The sequence below is a fragment of the Daucus carota genome, chromosome 2 (assembly GCF_001625215.2).
Source record: "Daucus carota subsp. sativus chromosome 2, DH1 v3.0, whole genome shotgun sequence".
NCBI classification, from domain to species: Eukaryota; Viridiplantae; Streptophyta; class Magnoliopsida; order Apiales; family Apiaceae; genus Daucus; species Daucus carota.
Genome location: NC_030382.2, coordinates 34,645,846 through 34,667,697, shown reverse-complemented (window position 1 = coordinate 34,667,697; position 21,852 = coordinate 34,645,846). Strand labels below are relative to the sequence as shown.

The window sequence follows — 21,852 nt, the reverse complement described above, 5'->3', positions numbered from 1 at the left end:
TGACTGAACTTTACATTTATCAGATAATTGAGAAAAATAATAAAAATTATATCATTCAAAGTATATTTAGTCTATTTTAATATGCAACTTTCAAATTTTAAAAATAATAAGTAGATAATTTATAATGTTTAGTCAAAAATTGGTCAATTTGACTGCTCGAAAAGTAAAATAGACATGTTAAAAGGGATGGAGGAAATATAATTTATAGAGTAAATGAGTATTTTTCTAATATTTCTCGGAATGAGATAGAGTCGAACTCGATATCCGGTAACAGCGAACAATAAACCCAAGTGCTCAAACGTGATCATGTGCTTTAATTAGACGTTTCTCTCATGTTTCTGGTTCTTAATAGTAATAACTAGTGTATATAGGCTTTACCGAGCATGTTGCGCGGCTTGCGCCAACTACATGTACAAAGGTTTATCTAACGGTCAATGTCGTGCAGATATATACGAAAAAAGAAAATAAAATACTCTGCTTTTATTCTTGTTGACGATCGCTTACATCAACTGCGCGCCTTTGTGTCCCGTATTTGATTCCCACCGAACTCTCTCTCTCTCTCGCGTTCTCTTAACCGCTAAGGCATCCTTCCTCATAGTAAATTGTAGTCTACTTAATTCTACGTCTCTCTCTCTCTCTCTCAATCTCTCTCTCCCTCTCTCCCTCCATAGACGATCAACACTTTAGAATTACTTTCTCACGCCATAAAGGTACATATGATCCTCCCCTAACTCTCGTTGATGCTTGTTGTCGACAATTGAATTATTTAAAACTAGTTTTCCCACGTGTTGAACTAATCTTGACATAAATTCCTGAATTTATTGCACTTTCGTTTCTTCATCATCATATTCGATTAGTTTCTAATTTAGCTCTTTATATGATTCCAATTGTAAAGCTGTGAGATTTCTGATACATGTACTAATATATGATTGATTGCTTCCTTCCCCTTCAAGTTGATCTAATATACTCTTTGATACAAGTCATGAACTGATTGTGATTAAATTAGTCTGATCCTCGCTGCCTATGTTTAAAGGCTTCGTTTTTGTTTCAGGCGGGGGTATATTTTAACAGTATCGGACAGGAATATGTCGTTACTCTCGAATCCAGCTTCTGTAGACAACATTGCCTTGTTTGTAGCTCTCATATGTGCTTGCATTGTCATTGGTCATCTTCTTGTGGAAAATAAATGGACTAATGAGTCCACGACTCCGCTTCTCTTTGTCAGTTTTGTTTTTGTTGATTTTATTTCTATAAGTATGCGTTTTCGTTTTTTGGCACTATAGAGGTTCTTGGACTTACTAGTTTTTGTGTGAATTGATCGTTGATCACAGGGTCTGTGTTCTGGAATTGTTATTTTGCTCACATCAGGTGGAACAAACTCCCGCATTTTGGAGTTCGATGAACAACTTTTCTTCATATATCTTCTTCCGCCTATAATATTTAACGCTGGGTGAGCTTTGTCTTCATCTTAAGTGGGTTCGTTTTTATATTTGTTTTTGTTATTTCATGGGGAATGATCACTAGGGGTTTCATATTTTTACCATGAAGGAACACTAGTACTAGTGTTGCAGTTTTAATATCTTATGTGAAAGATGCCTCTGGTTCAAGCAGTTAGAACAGAGGGAGCCATTTCATATATGTCTATAGGTGCTTATAATTTTTTTCATTTATTTTTATATCAGGTTTCAGGTGAAAAAGAAACAATTTTTCCAAAACTTCATGACAATCATGTTGTTTGGCGCTATTGGTACAGCTATGTCCTTTAGCATCATATCATTTGGTATGCTCTGACACCTCATTCCAGTATGAATAATACAACTAACAGTGATGTTACTATCTGTTTAATTATTTTGAAATTACTAAATACAATTTATCAAAAATTTATTGAATGGTAAATAAAGAAATCTAGATGTGCTTGTCTGTAAACTTTCTGTTAATTGTCTCAAGAAACGGAGTAAGTTTAAATTTTGAAGCCTTTTAGCTAACTTGGTACAGGTGCAATGCATATAATCGATATGCTGAATATTGGCTCTTTGGAGATCAAGGATTTTCTTGGTATGCTGTTCAGCTCTTCAGTCTTCATTGTCATTGATCTTCCTACAGTAACTTATTAAATTATTTAGTGTAATTTTAGTTATTTTATCATTGTAAACTTCCAAGTTCAGATTCTGAAGTTTATAGACTTCAGATTAATATTGCAGCCAGTGCAAATGTTGAAAATCTCAGTCATAATATGAAAGATTAATATATAAAGCGGTCGAATTCATGTGGAGGATTGTTCATTTTATCTAGTAGCATAATCATTAATCTACTGTGCTCTGCACAGCTAATGCTGGTTGAGTAAGAGTACGTTGCCACTCAGTCGCAGTGACAGACTTGAGGCTGTTCATATGACACTGAATTGTAGTTTAATTAATTAATAAGGAAATCACATGGTTTATTAATTGTGATATTCTAATGGTGTCCCAATCTTCCAGTGAGAAGACGAGTCATGATTCCAGATAAATAGGTGTGTGTGTGTGGCGGGGTGGGGGGTTAACGCAGTCCTATGAAGGGCATGGTCTTCTTTATATTGTCCCTCATTCTTATGTTCTTCATCTATCTTCTTGCATCCGTCATTCTTACTTGGTAATGTACTATCTCGATATTTTCTGTGAGGAACAAGTTTATTTGTTAATAGTGTTGGTACGACTCAAAATTTAATAATAAGATAACAGATCATATTTTTATGTGTGATTATATGTTTGAAGTGAAAAAATTTGGGTAGATAACTTCAAAAATATGTTAAATACAAACTCTACTACTGCCTCCCTCTGTTGTGGTCCATCTAGTGGTTAATTTTCAACACAAATTGATGACCTAAATCTAAATGTAATGTATATTATTATTTGGGAGAAGAAATTATGTACCTGTTGCTTGCATTGCTAAACTATTTTCTGATCTGCATTTGAGTATGGACTTGTTCTAATACCTAGTATGTTATTTCGAAGCAATTGGAGCAATCTTTTCGGCTACAGATTCTGTATGTACCTTGCAGGTATGAATGACTTTTCAATATGGCAATTATGTGCAAATGTAGAATAAAATAATGTGACAATTTTGTGCAGATGTAAAATAAAATAATTAACTACTACATTGTTCAATATCAGATTCTTAATCAAGAAGAGGCACCTTTGTTGTACAGCCTAGTATTTGGGGAAGGTGTAGTAAATGACGCATCATCTGTAGTTCTCTTTCATGCAATCCAAAAATATGACCTCTCCAACATCAACATTAAAACTGCCTTTCAGTTTGGGGGAAATTTCTTGATTCTTTTCACTACAAGCACCTTATTGGGAATATCAGTAAGTCTTTTACTCCCCTCTAAATCATTAGCACGAAAATTGCTTGATGGTTCACAATGGAGCTAAGTAGCTCGTGCTATATATGGGACAGGACTGGAGGTGTATCATGTGACAGACTAAGATTTTTACTATGCATTTGGTAGAATATCATTATAAGTTCAATCTCCCTTAACTTCAAAGTTCAAACAGATACATCTGAATATATATCATGTAACTGATTGCGATTGGTTTTATGCATTTAATAAAAAATATCATGTTATATCCAGTCTACCTTAACTGCCAAAGATAACCCTTTTGCCTTCAACTACTGAACTACCTTTTTAGACTTGTTACTGCTGTTGTATTTTCTGTCCTAGCTTTTAAATTTTGGCAATTAGTTGCTTTAGGCCATGTCTGACTAAAACCAGGGATAGTCGAACTGCGTCAGGTTCTGTCTTGTTATTATTAGTTTGCTTGGCAAATCACTTTTGCAGTGTATTTACATTACTTTATTACTTTAACTTAATTTATTCCTATGATAGTTCCCCTAAGTATCACTCGTTTAGGTGTTTAGATCAACTGGCATGGTAGTCTTGATGTACATTTATTGTTCTAGTAGTTTTTTGACCATTGAGCCTGATATAAACAGTCAAACTACAAACCCTAAGTGCATCAACCATAAATTTCTCTGACATCTTTATTAAGATAGATAATTAAATTAATCCTGGACTTGCAAGACAGTAAATATTGATACAGAAGTTCAGTACTTATAAACAATGAGACTTTTTCGCAACTTCGCATACTCTCACGGGATTAATATCAAAGTAATCCCTTGTTTGGCTCAAATATGTCAAATTACTCACTCATGTCAAAATTGACTCTATTTAGTCATTAACTTAAAATTTTGTATCAAGTAAACCATCTGCTAATGACTGAATTAATATAAAATTTTGACTTTCTAATGACTAAGTTGATACATATTTTCAAATTGGTAATCAAATTGATTCAATTTTTCAAATGAGTGACTAATTTAATATACTTGAACCAAACGAGTAATGACTTTGATATTAATTGTTAAAACGGAGAGCAAGAAGATATTAATCATCAGACTAGAATGGTGCTTCATCGCACATGACTTCTCATTCATAGTCCCTGTTGCACTTTCACTTTAGTGCAGATTTAGGTCACTGTCTTTTAGGCATCTTAGAGCAATGTTGAGCTTGTTCTGGTCTGCTTTCTTGTGAAATATGCCGTATCATACTCTGTTTTAAACATTTTTTTACGGAAATCACAGGTTGGACTGCTCAGTGCTTATATCATGAAAAAGTTGCATCTTGGCAGGTATGTCTGCACTGCATTTATTATAACTAATTTTTTATTTTAAGAAATCCATTGAAATTTATCATTGTTAAATTTGCAAATACAATAGCTGAAAGTAAAATCCAATTTTCAGGCATTCTCCTGATCGTGAAGTGGCTCTTATGATTGTGATGGCTTACCTTTCATATATGACGGCTGAGGTATGTTATATTTGTTTTCAGTTCCTAAAGTAGTAATGCTTGTTACAAATAAGTAACCACTTAAATTGGGAGCTTCGGCAATTTGATATTGTGGTAATCCGTTTGTCTTCCAGCTGTTTGATTTGAGTGGTATACTTACCGTATTCTTTTGCGGGATTGTCATGTCACATTACACTTGGCATTCTATGACTGACGGGTCAAAAGTAACCACAAGGTGAGGAAAACCTCGAAGAAGACCTCTGCAAGTCCATCATTATTTTTTAATCAACTGCATACAAAAAAAACTTTTTGCGTCACCATAACATAATAGTATGTTATTTTTCTGATTTCCAGGCATGCCTTTGCAACATTCTCGTTCATTTGTGAAATATGCATCTTCCTTTATGTTGGAATGGATGCATTGGACATGGAAAAGTGGAAGTTTGTTAGTAGCAGGTAAACCTGAAATTTCAATACTGTTAGATCTGGAATGTACTATGCATTACCTCTCTTTTCTTTCCCTCTCTATACTAGGCTTAAATTAGAAGATGAAAATTTATTCCATATCTGTGATTCAAAATTTACATAAATCTTTGTTCTGCAAATTGTATTTACATCTGCCTGATTCTACTCAATTTCTTTAAGTTCAGTCCAGGAAAATCTGTTGGCCTGAGTGCTGTGCTGCTTGGCTTGGTTATGATCGGAAGAGCATCATTTGTATTCCCTCTATCCTTTGTATCCAATCTTACCAGAAAGTCCAAGGGTGAGAAAGTAAACCTCAAGCAGCAGGTATAAAGTGAAATAATATAGAGCAATGAGCCACTTCATTCATCTGAGACTTGCCAATGTAACCACAAACTTCGTAATATGATTATTGATTATTCAGGTAATAATATGGTGGGCTGGTCTAATGAGAGGCGCTGTTTCAATGGCACTTGCTTATAGTCAGGTAAACAGTGACCAAAGATTTATACTTCATATTTGGAAATCGTCCTGGCTGTATGAAAGAAAATCAAGGCGGAATTATTACTCCTATATTGATTTAATAAAATAAGTCTATATGCTCAAATTGAAATATATGCTCCATGTGCTTCAAGTCTAGAGATACCTTGTCCTGTGTAGATATTCTTAACGTGTCATTACTTAAAGTGAGTACTATACCCCCCATGGCCCATACTACATATCCTGCTATCTGCTAATGTATGGGTCAGATTTGAGGGTATGTATCTTTTTATTTAGTAGTCATATTTGACTTTAAAATAGGAGTCACAATTTTATAATAATGTTAAAATTTTATATTTAGGATATAATATAAATGTTAGGAGTTACTCTGTGAATGAAGCCCTTAAAAACTGTTATAAACATAAGTTTCTTCTCTAGTAAATTCCACCATTGTGATTATTAAGATCATGTTTGACTGTCTGTCTCCTATTACTGGAAATCTGGATAATCACTGATTTCACAAATGGTCACATCTTGAAGTAATTTGCTGGAATGAACTTCTAGTTAACTAGTGATACTGTCCGGTATTTAGATGGTATAGTATTTCCCAATTATATTGGTAACTTAAGTTGTCACTTAATATCGAACAACTCAAATCTAAGCTAGGTTTAGTTAATTTCACAAATTGTCCCAGCTCAGTACAGTCTTAACTCTACAAGTGGCATGCATATCATATTCTTTATCACATGGCAAAAGCATAGTTCACTTTGTTCTCACCACTTGAAACTTGACCCTATCATGGTTGTATAGTTTATCAAACTTGAAATTTGATTTAGTTGTACTATTAGTTCGCAAGTTTCATGTTTCTGCGCATACTTTGTCTTATCAGTGTATTGCTTACTGACCGGCGTTAATAACATGTGCAGTTTACGAGATTTGGCCACACCCAACAGCCAGCAAATGCAATTATATTAACCAGCACAATCACTGTTGTTCTTTTCAGTACAATGGTAAACGAGACTTAACCCTGTACTACATTTATCTTCACTTTTTATTTAATATTATTGCATCATGTAAATGGTCTTCCTCTGCTAACCTCAAGATAAACTTGTTTCTGTCACGGGTGTTTTACAATTGGAAGACTGTTTTGCGCTGAATTAGTATGGCAAATTTCATTTGGTAGACAGTTTATTTAACCTAAATTAAATATAAATTATAGGTTCCGTAACCTCTCAAAACTTCAATACCCATGTTGGCATATATATCTTTAATCTTATTATCGTAATATTGTAATGTCAACTACTCTGCTATTCTTCTTCAGTCATTTATTTGGACTGCTGGATCAATTGATCGTTCGGGCTTCTAAGATTATATGAAAATTTCTTTAGGGTAGTTAACAAGTAATAGTAATTCTTAGTCTTCCTGGTTTTCTTCCTTTTGTTGTGGGGTTCATATCTCTTTGCTTTGTTTTATATAACATATTCTTTTTGCTCTTTGAATCTTGCAATGGATAAAACAAATAACTTTCTGAACTATACCATAGTTAAGTCTCTATTTGTTTCATGCTTTATTTTTTAGAGGGATAGTAACAGATTGTTTTATCTGTTTTATATAATAGATGCTTGAGGTTAAGAATGTCAGATTTTTCAAAACTTCTGACAACTTGGTACCTTTATTATGCATAGCCAACCCAAGAAGAACATTAAATATATCTTTTGTCATATTTAATCTGTTTTTGTCCATAAACATTATAATTCTAAAAGTATATACTTCTTCTTATCTGACAACGGAAGCTCTACTGATGTTTATTAATGTTATTTCTAAAGGTTTTTGGATTAATGACAAAACCTCTAGTAAGACTCTTGATGCCTCCATCAATACTTAGCGGCGATGTTCTGTCCTCTGAACCATCCAGTCCAAATTACTCCACAGTGCCACTTCTACGCAGTTCTCAAGATCCAGAAAGTGAGACGGGAGATCAAGGTATTCAAAGGCCAGCTAGCCTGAGCAGGCTCCTAAGCACAACAACTCACACTATTCATCGGTACTGGAGAAAGTATGACGATAGATATATGCGACCACTGTTTGGCGGGCGAGGCTTTGTTCTTCCTGTTCCTGCTCCACCAACAGATAATGGTTTACATTAAGACTTTGATCAATAATAATAGTATAGTTGTTCTATGTATATACTTGTATGGCTAGTAAGGCCAGTTTCATCATCTGGAAGCATGTCATCCATGAGGAATTTTATGATGTATATTTAGTGTCTTGTCACAGAGAATGGTGTCCATGCCGTAACTAGGGACGCTCAATTTTGTCTGTAAATTTTACTCTGATAGAAGTAATTAAGATTCTTTATTAAAAAGGTATGGTTCTATACTTGGCCTCTGGATGCTACTTTGATCCTGATGTAGAATACAATTCATGTTGATCTCATTTACTTCCCAAGTTGGAGCCATGTTAAGAGTCTTTGACTCTTTGTTGTACTTAAATCTGTTATTCCAGTATAAGTAATTCCGACATCATTATTACTTGCTTAATTCAAGGACCCTGCATCGACACTACGTTATTTTAAAACAAACATAGGAGTAGGTAATATAAAGGATCAGTACACTTGTCTTGTATTTCATCACCTCTAGACAAATTTTGAGCTTAAGTCTGTGTTGCAAAATGCTATGTCAATGATTCTGAGTCTGTATGGTCAGATACAGATGCATGTGCAAACAAAGGAATGCCAGAAGAAGCGTTTGGTAAAAGGAGGAGGAAAAAGCGTTGGGGCATTCCGAGAATTGAACTCGGGACCTCTCGCACCCTAAGCGAGAATCATACCACTAGACCAAATGCCCATTTTGTTCAGTTTTCCACCAAATAAGTTAACTCTCACTACTCTATCTTCAAACATCATTACCTTATGAACCCTAATTCCTTAATTCATCAGCATACGAATCTTTCCTCTGAGCATCGAATCGTCAAATTGGTCTGGTAATTATCCTCTTTATTAAAATTATATTTTTAATTACTCTTATAATTAAAACTATATAATCTTTCTTTAGTTTAAATTGCTTGTTTGTTAGTATGTAATGTGTCTTAGATTTGTGTATGCAAATGAGAGTGAAGATATTGCTTAAATTTAACTGGGTTTAGTGTTTTATGAGATTGATTCTCGATGTTATCGCGTAAAGATTATGACTTGGTGCTACTAATTAAGTGTAAGGTTTAGTTAGTAAAATTTGTGCCGCTATTTAGGTGTAAGAATTAGTTGGGGTTTCAGTATTGGACTTCCCAAAAATTTAAAAGATAAAAAGTAGAAAAAATAAGTTATGCAGGGGAGTGCATTTAACAATTATGCAATAGGTATGGTAAAATTGAGAATGTACTAAATTTTTAGCTTGTAAGCTAATTTAGTTTGTATCGGAGTAAGAACATGTATATATAGGAAGATGATCAAATACAAATTAATATTAGTTTAAAAATTAGTTTTAAAATGATCGACGATCTCTTTATACCTTCTAAACTTACAATATGCACCCTTAAATAGCACATAATATTCCAAATTTACATTTTCAATATGCACCCTTAATTGGCACATAATATTCCAAATTTACATTTTCCATCCATCCAGACGTCAGTCATCCGTCAAGGCGGTATTGGAGGCCCCTCAGTCCGCCACGTTAACTGTCATCTCAACACCAACACTAGGGGTCACTCAATCTGCCATGTCAACTGTCATGTCAATACCGGGGACCACCCAAGCTGCCCCGTCAGCATTGGGCATGCTGCCATGTCACTGACTCACCTGTCAGGATTCAGTATTTTCTACTGTTGTATTTAGCAAATACTGTAGAGTAATATCCGGGGTACAGAGGGTAACTAATTGTACTCCCTCCGTCCCAATGAATTGTATGCAGTTTCCTTTTTGGAACGTCCCACCAATTGTCTACATTCCAAAAGTAGTAAATTTTTATAATATAAAACATCATAACACCAACTACTTTCTTCCACTATCTTCATTCTATAATAATATAAATACTATTACACTCACTACTTTCCTCTACTATGTCATATTTATTATTAAATATAAATGAGTCCCACTATTATATCCATTTTTCATCTAACTTTACTCATTTCTTACACATTTTTTACATAATTTCTTGGTCTCCGTGTAACTGTTACTCTGTACGACAAGATTACAACTTCACAACTCCTAAATATGCTGTTTAGAATTGGATCACACGAAACTCGTCCGTACCAATAGGGTATGGACTCTAGAGTTTGCACAGGCTATAGCAGGATATGGACCTTCTTAGCAAGGTCCCATTGTCTTTATATTAGTGACAAACGTAGCGTCCCATTTGTGTGCTGTAAATCCCGACCCCTTCCGTTCCGTATTTTATCCACTTAATTTTTGACACCCGAATATATATGAAATATGATTTTATACTTTTTTAACTGGAAATACAAATATTAGACTTTTGTTAAAAAATTACACTTAAAATTATATATTATACACATCTTAAAATGAGAGTTACAAAATAAAAAAAATATATAAATTGAACTGAAGAAGTATGTCACATTTTTTCAAACTTTGTTGACATTAAAAATTAGTGTAAATAAATGTCTGCAACAAACATGGTGCGCATAGTGAATTTAGTTATATTCCAAACATTAGGCTTGGTGATTCACCAAGTCGTGAATTCATGTTTCAAAATTAGTCATAATTCATAGTAACCAAATCACTTGAAATGATGTTATGATATCGATTTAATTGTGGGTGGATTATGATTTTCGTAAATTTGAATCATCTATTTTGGTATTTCTTTGATTAGGTGTTTAATATTTTTTTTCTTCAACTTAATTCACTATATATATTAAAATTAACAAGGAAACACAAAATTTTAATTAATTTTTTAATACTTTTTCATATTTTTCAAAACAACCACGTAAAAGATAAAAGATACGGAGAGTACATGTTAACAATACTCCCGGTCCCGGAAAACAATCATCCAATGTAATTCTAGCTTAATGATCGAATTATTCAAATGTATTAATCCGTCATTTTCCGGACACTAGTTGGAGAAATAAGAAACACTAAATAAATATGTTGATTATAGTGTAATTTTTATGCTCACTGGTGTACTAATTGTCAAAGTAATTCGACAGAAAACTACCCATTTCTCTCTTAACGACTCAATAATTGCGTAGTTTTCTCAAAGTGTGCATTATAATCGCATAACATATTCTTCACTTTGTTTCTAATTTTCAAATGTTTTTCGTTCTTGTGTTCATTTAGTCCCATATACAGGCCATCTAATGCTCAGTGATTTTTTGTATATCGTTTGATTATTTGCAACTTAATGCTTGTACCTGATATCATATTAGATCTACTATGCGAGTTGAATAACACATTAAGTTGCTTTTTCAATTTTATTTTCACTTAACTGTGTACTGATCTTGGAGTGGTACTTATGCTGCGCATAATTTCGAAACTCAAAGTTCAATGAACCGCAATGTACACTTATATCATGAGTGTATTGTCCAAAATATCTTGCACAGTAAAAAGAGTGGGAGTACTACAACGGAATAGGTTGTAAAATGATCCGCCTGAAATCGGACCCCGCTCAGCTCTTGGATTATATTATTTTTAGTATATCTAAATTTTGGTTTGGGATCATATTATTCAGATATAAATCGATATCGGGTATTTGAGATTCGGGTCCAAACCGGATATGAGTTAATATCGTATTTCATATTATCTAATTGGATAGTTTCCAATCCACCGAATATGATCCACTAAGAGCATCTCCAATAGCCTCTTTATAGTGCCTCTTAAATTGAAATTTGAGGAAGATGGTAGTTTTTCTTGTTCCAATAGGCTCTAGTCACTCTTAAATTTCCTAAATTTCTCTTCTATCTCCTCAATTGTACCCTCCGTCTCAATTTATAGGTTCATTTTGGAATAAACACGCATATTAAGAAAAAAGTTGGTTAGATAGAATCTTATCTCATGTATCATTAATTAGTGCATTGATAAGTGAGAATATAGTTGATTTTCAAAAAAATCACAATAAATATAGGGATTTAGTGCATTGAGAAATGAAAATAATGTTGAGTTTCAAAATAGTCACAATTAATATGTAGATAAATTTGTATTGAAAGAAGAGAGGAACAAGTATTTTGGGACAATTTTTTTTCCCAAAAGGGACCTATAAATTGAGACGGAGGGAGTATTTTATAATAAATGTGTAAGGAAACATTCTCTCTCCATCCACTTTCTTTTGTACTTTTATGCACATGACTTGCTTTTATTAATATAAAACAAAATGAGGAGTGAATATAAGAAGTGTTGTTGGAGTTGAATCCACACTAAATCATTAAGAGCTAATATTTTATATTATATTTAGGAGTGAGTTAAGAGACTATCGGAGATGCTCTAAAGTCATAAATCAATTTTATTTCAACTACCAAATAATTATCATTTAGTCTGCAATAAACATGATATTATAAAATATATAATTTTTTAAGTATATATGATGATAATTATTGCATGAACAATGAATCATATTTTGTGAAAATTTAAATTTAAACACGATACTAAAAATATATGAAAAGATAACTGTTTACTTACAAGTGTAATGTGTTAAAAATATATTTATATATGAGTTTGATTCGAATACGAATGATATTTGGATGTTGGGGTATTCGGATAGGATCACTTTATACTAAAAATAATAAGACATAATCTACGAAGTATATGAATGTTCAAACTTTGAATCATATCTTATCTTGGTTCAGATTTACCGGTAGATTTGAATCATTTACAAACACGTATAAAATATGTTCATATTTTCGACATGGATACAAGTCGAGATGTTTAATTTTCAAACCTGACCGGGCAGCATCTTGTTTTTCAATCGTCTTTATTTGGTAAATACATCCATCATACTCATTCAGTCATTCTTTACAAATTGTCAAATACGTACCAACGGTCCAGCACACATGCAAAATGCAGTCTGTTCCTGAAATTCTTTTGAACTCTAATACTATAATCTTCCATCAAGGAGCCAATGCTGACTCAACGGAGGTCTTTGTTTCCATCATATGCCACTTGCAAGTTGCAAGTTAGAATACCTTCACAATTTTTGGTCATGTTTGTCCTCCAAAATTACCTAAAGATTATAATATTAAATATATCCGGGCGGAAACACATAAAAACAACTTGATTCCGAAAATTTGGTCAATATATATGATCTCGGAAAAATCCAAAATAATAACATATCCTATATTTCTGTATGAAACTTGAATAGCCTACCCATATTTAACTCGAATTTTTAAAGGTCTCAATAAAAATCTGATTAAAACTTAACGAAAGTCAGGATAAAATTCGATTATTATGATACAACTATTTATTTGTATATTTTTCATACTCAAATAAAGAGTTGAAATGGAAATAGCGTAGAGGGGTGTTTCGATTATGATTTTAACGGATTGTCTTTTAACGGATTTTGGAAAGACCAGACAGGTGTGGGTTATCAGAGCTCGAACCAAAACGAAACAACCGTTTGATATAACGGCCTGCCGCCACAGCCGTGCAATAACATTTGTGGAATTGAGTTGTAGGCTAGGCCATAGGCTGTCATACCCGTGAAGAGGAAATAAATAGGACAGGACTGGTTGGTTCACTTCTAGAAGTAATAGGATGTCTCTGTCTTTCTGTTAACTTGTCATAGGATAAATAAATGCGCTGTCCTTTCAACATGACCCCTTCTAGAAAGCCCATGTATCTCAACTCACTCATAAATCGTCAGCCTCTTAAATCTCACTCTCAAAATTCCCCAAGTTTCTGACTATAACTGCTGGCCACACAAGACTCCAGTTCCTCTGTAACCACACACTGATTATAGCCTGTTTTAGGTCTACTCTCCAGACTAAATTAGACCAACAATTATGTGTTTCGGTAAGTAGGGTCTCCCCGTAAGATTGCGGAATTTATAAGAAGGATGCAATTGCGGAATCTGTCTGTTAACGGGGAAAGTGGTTAACAACAAATATGAGAACTTGTTTGAGATTTTGGGCATAACGCTGTCAATATTCTTGGAATTAAGTTGAGTGTAGAGAATGGATGGGAGGAAGAATTGGGATTGGCATAAGGTGGTTGATATATCTCCTTTTCTGCGATACGAGGCCACGGGGGATTCTGATCAAGTCAATAATGATCTGAATATGGATCATGCAGAGGGGAAAAGCTATGAGGCTGATGATGCTTTGTCATGCTGCTCTGATTCATATGACAATACGATCTTTAATAAAAGTTATTATTGTGATCGTGAAGAAGAACGCGCCAAACGACCAAAGGCCAAGTCCATGAAAAAAGAGGAATGTTACGCGACATGTCACAAGAAGTCCAGGAAAAAAGGACAGGATTTCTGGTATGATCCTGATTGTAGAAATTGTGATGATGATGGCGATGATGATGACGATGGTGGCTCGATTAATCAGGTTCGGAGAAGTTGTGGAAATAGGGGTTATGTTGCTTCAAGCCAGCAGAAGGAGAAGAGTGGTAAATCTTATGCACTTGAGGATTCTTCAATGGAGCCTAAAGTGGAGAATGATAAGTTGTTTTGGGACACTTGCTTAGATAATTAATTAGATTTTCGATTCATGTCATGCGTAGCTTGGGGTTGCTTTTTCTTTCTTGTAACTACTCTGGTAAGTTATGATCGGGCCGTTTGGTTTAGCTTCTTCGTCTTTATTCTGAAAATAAAAACTTGACTCTCGGCAAAAGTAATCAAACATAAACTTTTTCCGGAGATAAGTACTTATTTTTTGAAATAAGCTAAACACAAACACCATGAAAAATCTGATAATCTTTTTCGATATAAGCTAAACACAAATACCCGAAGAATCTGAAAGATAATGGTATTTCTTGATTATTATTCATTATGGAATTATAATTCATGGAAGGATCTTTCTTATATTTCTAGTATGTGTTCACGCGCACACATAACCTAATTGAGAAGTTTAATGTTTCTGCCTCAAAGGTCAAGAATCAAAGCCTTGCACTCTCCTACCAATCAACAAAATTTTCTTTTTCAGTTTACCAATAAAGCCTTACATTTTCTTCACGCACAAGCAACATGTATATTTATCTATTTCATGAAACAGATCCTGGTGAATAGATGAGATTTTTTTGGCACAATATGAAGAATTAGTTTCAGAAAATTAATTTATGATAGTTTTGTAATTTGTTTTTTTGGATGTCCAGAAAAAAAAGAGAGAGACTTTCATTTATAGCTTATTTAAGATTGTTTTAAACCACATGTGCATGTACTAGGCATAGTTGTCATTCACTGGCAGTTAACTTTTTCTGGCTGCAAATGAATGATAAACTAGTCAACTATGAGTTTATTAAAGTGCCTGTAATATTAACTGGACTCATTCTTTCTGAAAGGTGGGAGTATAATTATTAGAATATCTAGATATAATAGAAAAGTAGTTATAATATAGAAGTATATGAGAATAAAATTCTATCAATAATATTTTGATTCGAAAACTTGACTTTTTTTAAAATTGACTCTTTGTGATTAAAATTTACTAGTCTATCATATGCATCCATTGTGCTGAATGTCACTCTTTTCTACAGTTAGGTCTCAAAAGATTGTCTATCACATAAATCTTCCACAAAAAGTCCAACTTTAAGCAATTTCATGCATAATTTCATACCACTGCAGACAGAAATATGGACTTGACAACATGCACAACCATATTAGACTTTAATACCAAACCACACCAAGCAGGTCACATTCAGTTTGGTTTCTTCTGTCTTTTGGTGCAGAAATTGGACAAGGAAAACATAATGGCAGTCACTTTCACACTTTAAGAGCATAAGCATTTCAAATTTAAAGGGTCACTGATATTGTTCTAGATTAAATTTCAAGATTTCTGTGTTTCGTTTCTACTTTCCATGTGTTTTGAACATGACTAGCATGAATTGCAACTGCAATGTAGCCTGCAAAAAAAACTACAGCACCAGGCTAAAAAGAAGCGACAAGACACAAATAAAAACTGCAGACTAGTTTAACTGAATTGGCTAATTGGATGACATGTAAGAAAAAAATTACAAAACAAGAAAGTACAATGCTCATAATTTTAGCCTTCCACTTGAAACACAAACAGGCATGAGGGGTCTCCTGATTCCGCTGATTTATCCAACATGTACAGATCATAGGTGATTACATCTAGTATTGATAAATCTTGTGTTTCGAGTTTGAGTTTCTTATCTATTGAACTCAGGCCCAGGTCTTCTCCGTTGCTAGTGATCAGGCTACACCTTGTAATTATCCTTCTGCTGAATACTGTAAGAAGTGATGCTGCATTACAGGCAGGACCGATTTCAGGACTTGCTATCTGTGTCCTTTAAATTCCCTGAAACTGTTTGTGTTTACATTATCATCCAATTGCTTCAAGAAGTTTTCTTCTATCTCACCAAATGACCCAATTTCACTTTCACTTTCACTGTTGTCATTATAATGCAGGTCTGCATTACCTTCTGAATGAGGTCCTATCAGCTCGCAGCTTGTATTCATCTCATGTTGATTGTCAATCTCCTCGTCACTGTGCCTAGCAGAGGAACAATTGGACATGGGGGAATATCCTTCTATTGTAGTTTCTTCTCGCTCTCGTAATGTTTTAATTATCAGGGTCTTGAGCAAGTTCATGACTTGAACAGCATGCATCAGAGCTGTCAATGGATCAGACATCTGAACCAACAAGTAAATAGCTAAGCTTTTTGATATTAGGTTTTATCAACTAAAGAGCTTCTGCACATTTCAGAGCCCATGTTTAAGTTAAAGAATATACCTGTGTCATATTAGGGGCAAAAACCATGGCAATGTTCCTAGCATTCATTTTGTTCGAATCCTCATGCTCGACAACATCAGCCATAAGATCAATTGCCCAGTTGAGTAATGCTGTCTCAGTTGGTTTTAGCTGTTTCACAAGCTCAACAGATTCCTCTTCAGTATTGCACTGTAACACCTCTTCTGGGAAAAGCCCATCTAGCACTCCAGAAGGAAGTTCGCGAAACCAGGCCTTAATTAGACCTGCCAAGCAGTGGACATCAATATCTTTCGGAACAATTCCTTTGTTCAGCTGGTCCCGAACATATTCCTCTTTGCTGTTTTCAGGGTTTATGCGGAAAATCCCTTCTGCCTAATATTCATTTAAGAGTAATCACTTAGAGAAAGTCTTGAAAAATGTTGCAAGCTAAGAATATGATCGTGTTAATTCAAAAAAATCTTACCGTTAAGCCTTTCTGTGTGTATAATCTCTCCTGCATTAGCAAGAGGATTGTTGGCACACTATTGCTTCTTGAATCATAATCGCATTGCATTGATTCTGCTGAAACTCCAAACACGCTAACACTACAAAATAAAAGTTAGAAGTAAGCACACCACAGTTTTTCTAGCGGGGTAGAACAGATATAGATCGAAGTTATATCTTTAAGCCTTTTTAATAGAAACAATAAAAAAAAAAATCTTTAATACATGAGCATCTGAATGACAAAATACACAAGGTAACTTCAAGCCTTCTTACCAAAAAAAAAAATTAAAAAGAAAGGGTAGCAAGATCTTATTACATGAGCATTTAAGTGTCAGGATACTCAAGGTACACGGGAAATTTAGCCCAAATTCATGATTTTTAGAAACCTCAAACAAGCCTTTTACATAAAAATGACCAGAATTGTCAGTTGGATGATGAGCCCCTATATAGTCTTGTTGTTTGTGCAAATATGCAACCTAAAATAAAACACATCAGTGACCATAATTTAGGTTTGTACACATGTGCTGGCCATATTGACACAAACAGGTCAACTATATCAACATCTTCTCCTCTTTGCAATCTATTTGCTTACTTGGGCTGAGGCGAATGAGTACGCTTGCATATATAAAGCTTTAGAAACATCCATTATGTAGTATTTTTACACTCACGGGCACAGGCTTAATCAGAATCATAGAACCCCCCATCTTTAAAAAAAAAAAAAGAATCATAGATCCCCCCGTATCTGTGCAAGTCCTAAAATAATCACTCTCATACCCAAGCGGACAATTTATTAGCTCTTACTTGCAATCATTTGAAATTTTTATTATAAAAAACAGAAGTCCTACAGTCTTAGCTACATTAGTTTGTGAAAACCCAAATGCATTATTTAATATTACCCTTTCCTCTATCAAAAAAGTCCTAATCAATCATAACACAGATTCCAGCAAGAACTTATAAACTTTGTTCTACAGAATGTATTGCATGTGGACATTATATCTTTTGTTCGAGAACGGTCAATTGCAAGAATTTCAAGTTCACAACCCTACAGACGAGTATGTGGAAAAATGTACATCATCGTAAAAGTTAGAAAATGTCATTCGAATAATATGCCCTTTACAAAGTCTTAAATTTATGCAAATATCCAATCTAAAATACAACACATCAGTTTGTTGAAAATGCAAGCCCACTTTGTTTGACCTACATTATTTGTAATCAGCCTTCTACACATGAGCTGGCCATATTCAAAGTTCGAAACGGCGCAACTATATCAACATCTTCTCCTCTCCACAATCAATTTGCTTACTTAGGCTAAAGTGAATGAGATCGATTGCAAAGATAAAGCTTTAAGAAACATCGATTTTGCTTACACTCACAGGCACACACTTAATTAAAATAGTAGATTCCCACATATCTGGGGATGTCCCAAAATTATCTCTTTCATAGCCAAGGCGGAAAATTCATTAGCTCTCACTTGCCATCATTTGAAAATCTTATTATGAAAAACAGATGTCCTACAGTCCTGGCTACATTAGTTTGCGAAACCCAAATGCATTATTTAACCTCGTCCTTTCTTCTATCAAAAAAATCCTTAGCAACCAAAACCCAGATTCCAGCAAGAAAATATCAACTTTGTTGAAAAAGGTCAATTTCAATACTGACACACTGCGAATTGAACCCTCGATTTGAACAGAGATATCCATTAGATCACAACACTACAGACAAGTATGTGGCAATATGTACATTGTTCTAAAAGTTATAAAGTTCAAAGATTTATGCAAATTAAAAAAGGCCATCAAAATAAACACAAAAAATAATAATCTAGAATTAAATAAAAAGATGAACCTGGCACTGGGGACTTTACTGGGAACATCAACTTGAAACTCAGCAGGAAGGCCTAAAAAGCCCTGAAATCTATCAAATGTGACATGGGTCAAATGCTGCACATCCGTGGGCCATCCAATCTCCATAGCTGAAGAAGAGCTGAGCCCTCGATCTTGTTTATCTGCATCTTCAAATCTACAAGACACCATTGATTTTCTTATAGCTGAAACAAGTGATGCAACAAGTGATACTGATACATCTTGATCTTCTTCAGTAGCATTCGTTGTTCTTAATTCTTTTCCACCACCACAAACACTTAGCTTCCTTTTCATCATCATTCCTGTCATCTCTCTGTCTCTCTCCGTCTCTCGATCTCGGGAGGGAGGGGGTGGTTTGAACAGTGATTGTAATTTGAATCTTATGTATGTTTATTTTTTTTTTTTTTTGTCAGGGTCTACATACTCGTAGATGAGTTGTATCACGAGATACAATAACCGCTTCAAGGGATTTCATTCATTCAAAAAAGATTATCATCTAACCGAAAGACATGCAAGATATCTCCGGACGTTTAGATAATAATACTTTAATGTCTGAGAGAAAAAAACCCATAGAAATCTCTACCAAGATCCTGCAAAAAACACAAGAAATAAGAAAAACATAAGTTCATTTATAAAAATTATATACATTACACAAATTATAAAGGATAACATATCCAAAAATAAATTATTTCTAAAAGTGTGTGTATATATAATTCCTAAAATAAAAATTAAAATTAAGTCTCAACCAAAGAAGGATCTTTGGTTAGACACTGAAGTAATTAAAATTAGTAAATTGCTTCTTACAAGCCCAAATATACGCCATCATTTATGGCCACCCATGAATGGTACAAATCTGCCTCAATCAGGCACAATTAACATTTAACTCAATAAACACCATTTATCACATCAATCTAATCAAATCAATTAAAATGAGCCAATCACTACGAAAAATAATATCTCGCCATAATATGAATTTATTACGGTCAAACAAACTTAATGAATTTGAATATCGCAATTAAAATTTAAACAAAGTTGTTTCAATCTTCAAAACAGTTTAATGAAATCTAATTTGAAATTTCAAAATCAAAAACGATTTTCAACTTAAAAAAATGAAAACTTGAAACATCAAAATTACCCATAATATTAGCACAAAAAATATAAACATCAAAATAAATGGTAAATTAGCAGAATCTTATGCATAAACATATCAAATTAGGATCTTACCAATTTAAAAGAATCGCACATTAATATACAAACATATATAAAATTCAAAAACAATGAAATAAATCAAAAATAAATTGATAACATGCACCTAAAACATGTTTAAAAAATGAGCACGGTTGGATAGCCCAGTGGTTAAGGGCTTATCCTCTGTCGTCCCAGGTCTTGGGTTCGACCCTGGCTCATCTCGAGAATATCTTAGAACAGATACTCACTTGTAAGGCTATAAGCCATATTTGTCAAAAAAAAAAACATGTTTAAAAAATAAGACTTGTGATTTAGAAGATCAAAGTACACACTTACATACCCACACTGCCACACAATCAAGAACACCAAGAACACATATCGAAAAAAATAATGGACTTGATTTCAACATAATAATCCGGCCGACCATAATGAATCCGTCTAAAACAAAAAGATGTCAGAAAAAGACTCAACTAGATCTACAAATTAATCCTAACAAAATTAACAAACTAGATACAAAATTCATGATTTCAAACACCTAAAAAAATCTATACAACCTTTAAATTAGAAGAGCACAAGTATAAAATGATTTCTAACAAAAAGACATGCTATTATGATATATACAAACAATCCAAATCAAGCATTTTATAAAACACATAACAAAAATTATTCTTGATCACAACAAGATAATCGACAAAAAAACGTACCTTTTCAAAGAGATAGGTACACTTTGATTACATACAATATTGAGAGAATAATCTTACCGAATCCAAAAAATAATTCTATAGAATCGCCATCAACAAACCACGATGCGTATATTTGTGCACGACATCTTGAATTTCTGTTTGATTTCGGATTGGACGATGAAGGGAGAGGGATGGAGGGATGGAGGGAGAGAGAGAGGATTGATTTGATCATTGAGTTTATATGTAAAGTATGTATGTTTATTTGAATCTTATGTATGTTTATTTTATTAGAGCAAGTCCAATTGGTGTGCTAACTTAAATCTAAAAATAGAGAATATGGGATAAAATTGCACTCCAACACTATGCTAGTGATGTGCTAAATCACTAGCACAAGCCTCCACTTCCCTATTTTTAGAATATGCTAGCCACTTCTAAACTATTTTTATCATTAAAATATTCATTTCCCTCTTTCCTCCACATCATTTCTTTCTCTTTTTTCCCTCTCTCCTTCACTATTTAATATTATTATAATAATAGAGAATGGATATAGGGAGTACTATTGGAGCTCATGTGCTAAATCACTAAGACATATTATTTTATAATATTTTTAGGGAATCTCTTAGCATAGTGTTGGACTTGCTCTTACAAGTCTGCAAGAAGAGTTATTGTGGACTGTATTTTTCATTTGTTTTAGCAAATAGGTAAACTACCTGCAAGCGCCACACATTTCAAAATTTTAAAATATGAATTTACAATTCTACCCAGTACCCTCACCTGTTTCTCTTTTTTCCTTGTAAAAACTTCCGATCATGACCCGATGTTTGGTCAACACCCTGCTCCCTAGTTTTAAAATGGGAGAAAAGCAAGTAAAAACGAATTAAAGTTATCTAACTTTCACACTCCTATGCATGCTCCCGAGTTTTTTTAAAAAATGAAAGTGAGTGAAAGTGAGTGCAAACATAACATAATTTCACTCCAAAACTTTCACTCCAAAAGCGGGATGAAAGGGAAAGCACTTGCTTTCTCTCTTAAAAAAAAC

At 33.8% G+C, this 21,852-nt stretch overlaps 2 protein-coding genes and 1 non-coding gene across 3 annotated transcripts; 1 reads left to right on the top strand and 2 right to left on the bottom strand.

Moving 5' to 3' along the window:
• Positions 1 to 398: 398 nt before the first annotated feature.
• LOC108205600 (sodium/hydrogen exchanger 1) lies at positions 399 to 8,143 on the top strand. Its single transcript, XM_017375564.2, has 15 exons — positions 399 to 710; positions 1,052 to 1,220; positions 1,332 to 1,450; positions 1,683 to 1,780; positions 1,996 to 2,055; positions 2,991 to 3,037; positions 3,150 to 3,344; positions 4,618 to 4,664; positions 4,777 to 4,843; positions 4,957 to 5,057; positions 5,177 to 5,278; positions 5,473 to 5,611; positions 5,709 to 5,771; positions 6,691 to 6,774; positions 7,591 to 8,143. Exons 2-15 carry the CDS (start codon positions 1,086 to 1,088, stop codon positions 7,909 to 7,911), a joined length of 1,578 nt encoding a protein of 525 aa, XP_017231053.1. The 5' UTR covers positions 399 to 710; positions 1,052 to 1,085; the 3' UTR covers positions 7,912 to 8,143.
• A 395-nt stretch (positions 8,144 to 8,538) lies between these two features.
• On the bottom strand, positions 8,539 to 8,610 carry TRNAP-AGG (transfer RNA proline (anticodon AGG)). Its single transcript has one exon. It is a non-coding gene; the product is annotated as a tRNA-Pro (tRNA).
• A 7,415-nt stretch (positions 8,611 to 16,025) lies between these two features.
• LOC108206401 (rho GTPase-activating protein 2) lies at positions 16,026 to 19,304 on the bottom strand. Its single transcript, XM_017376685.2, has 4 exons — positions 18,926 to 19,304; positions 17,064 to 17,184; positions 16,622 to 16,972; positions 16,026 to 16,521 (listed from the first exon to the last, which is right to left on the bottom strand). Exons 1-4 carry the CDS (start codon positions 19,249 to 19,251, stop codon positions 16,165 to 16,167), a joined length of 1,155 nt encoding a protein of 384 aa, XP_017232174.1. The 5' UTR covers positions 19,252 to 19,304; the 3' UTR covers positions 16,026 to 16,164.
• Between the last annotated feature and the right edge of the window lie 2,548 nt (positions 19,305 to 21,852).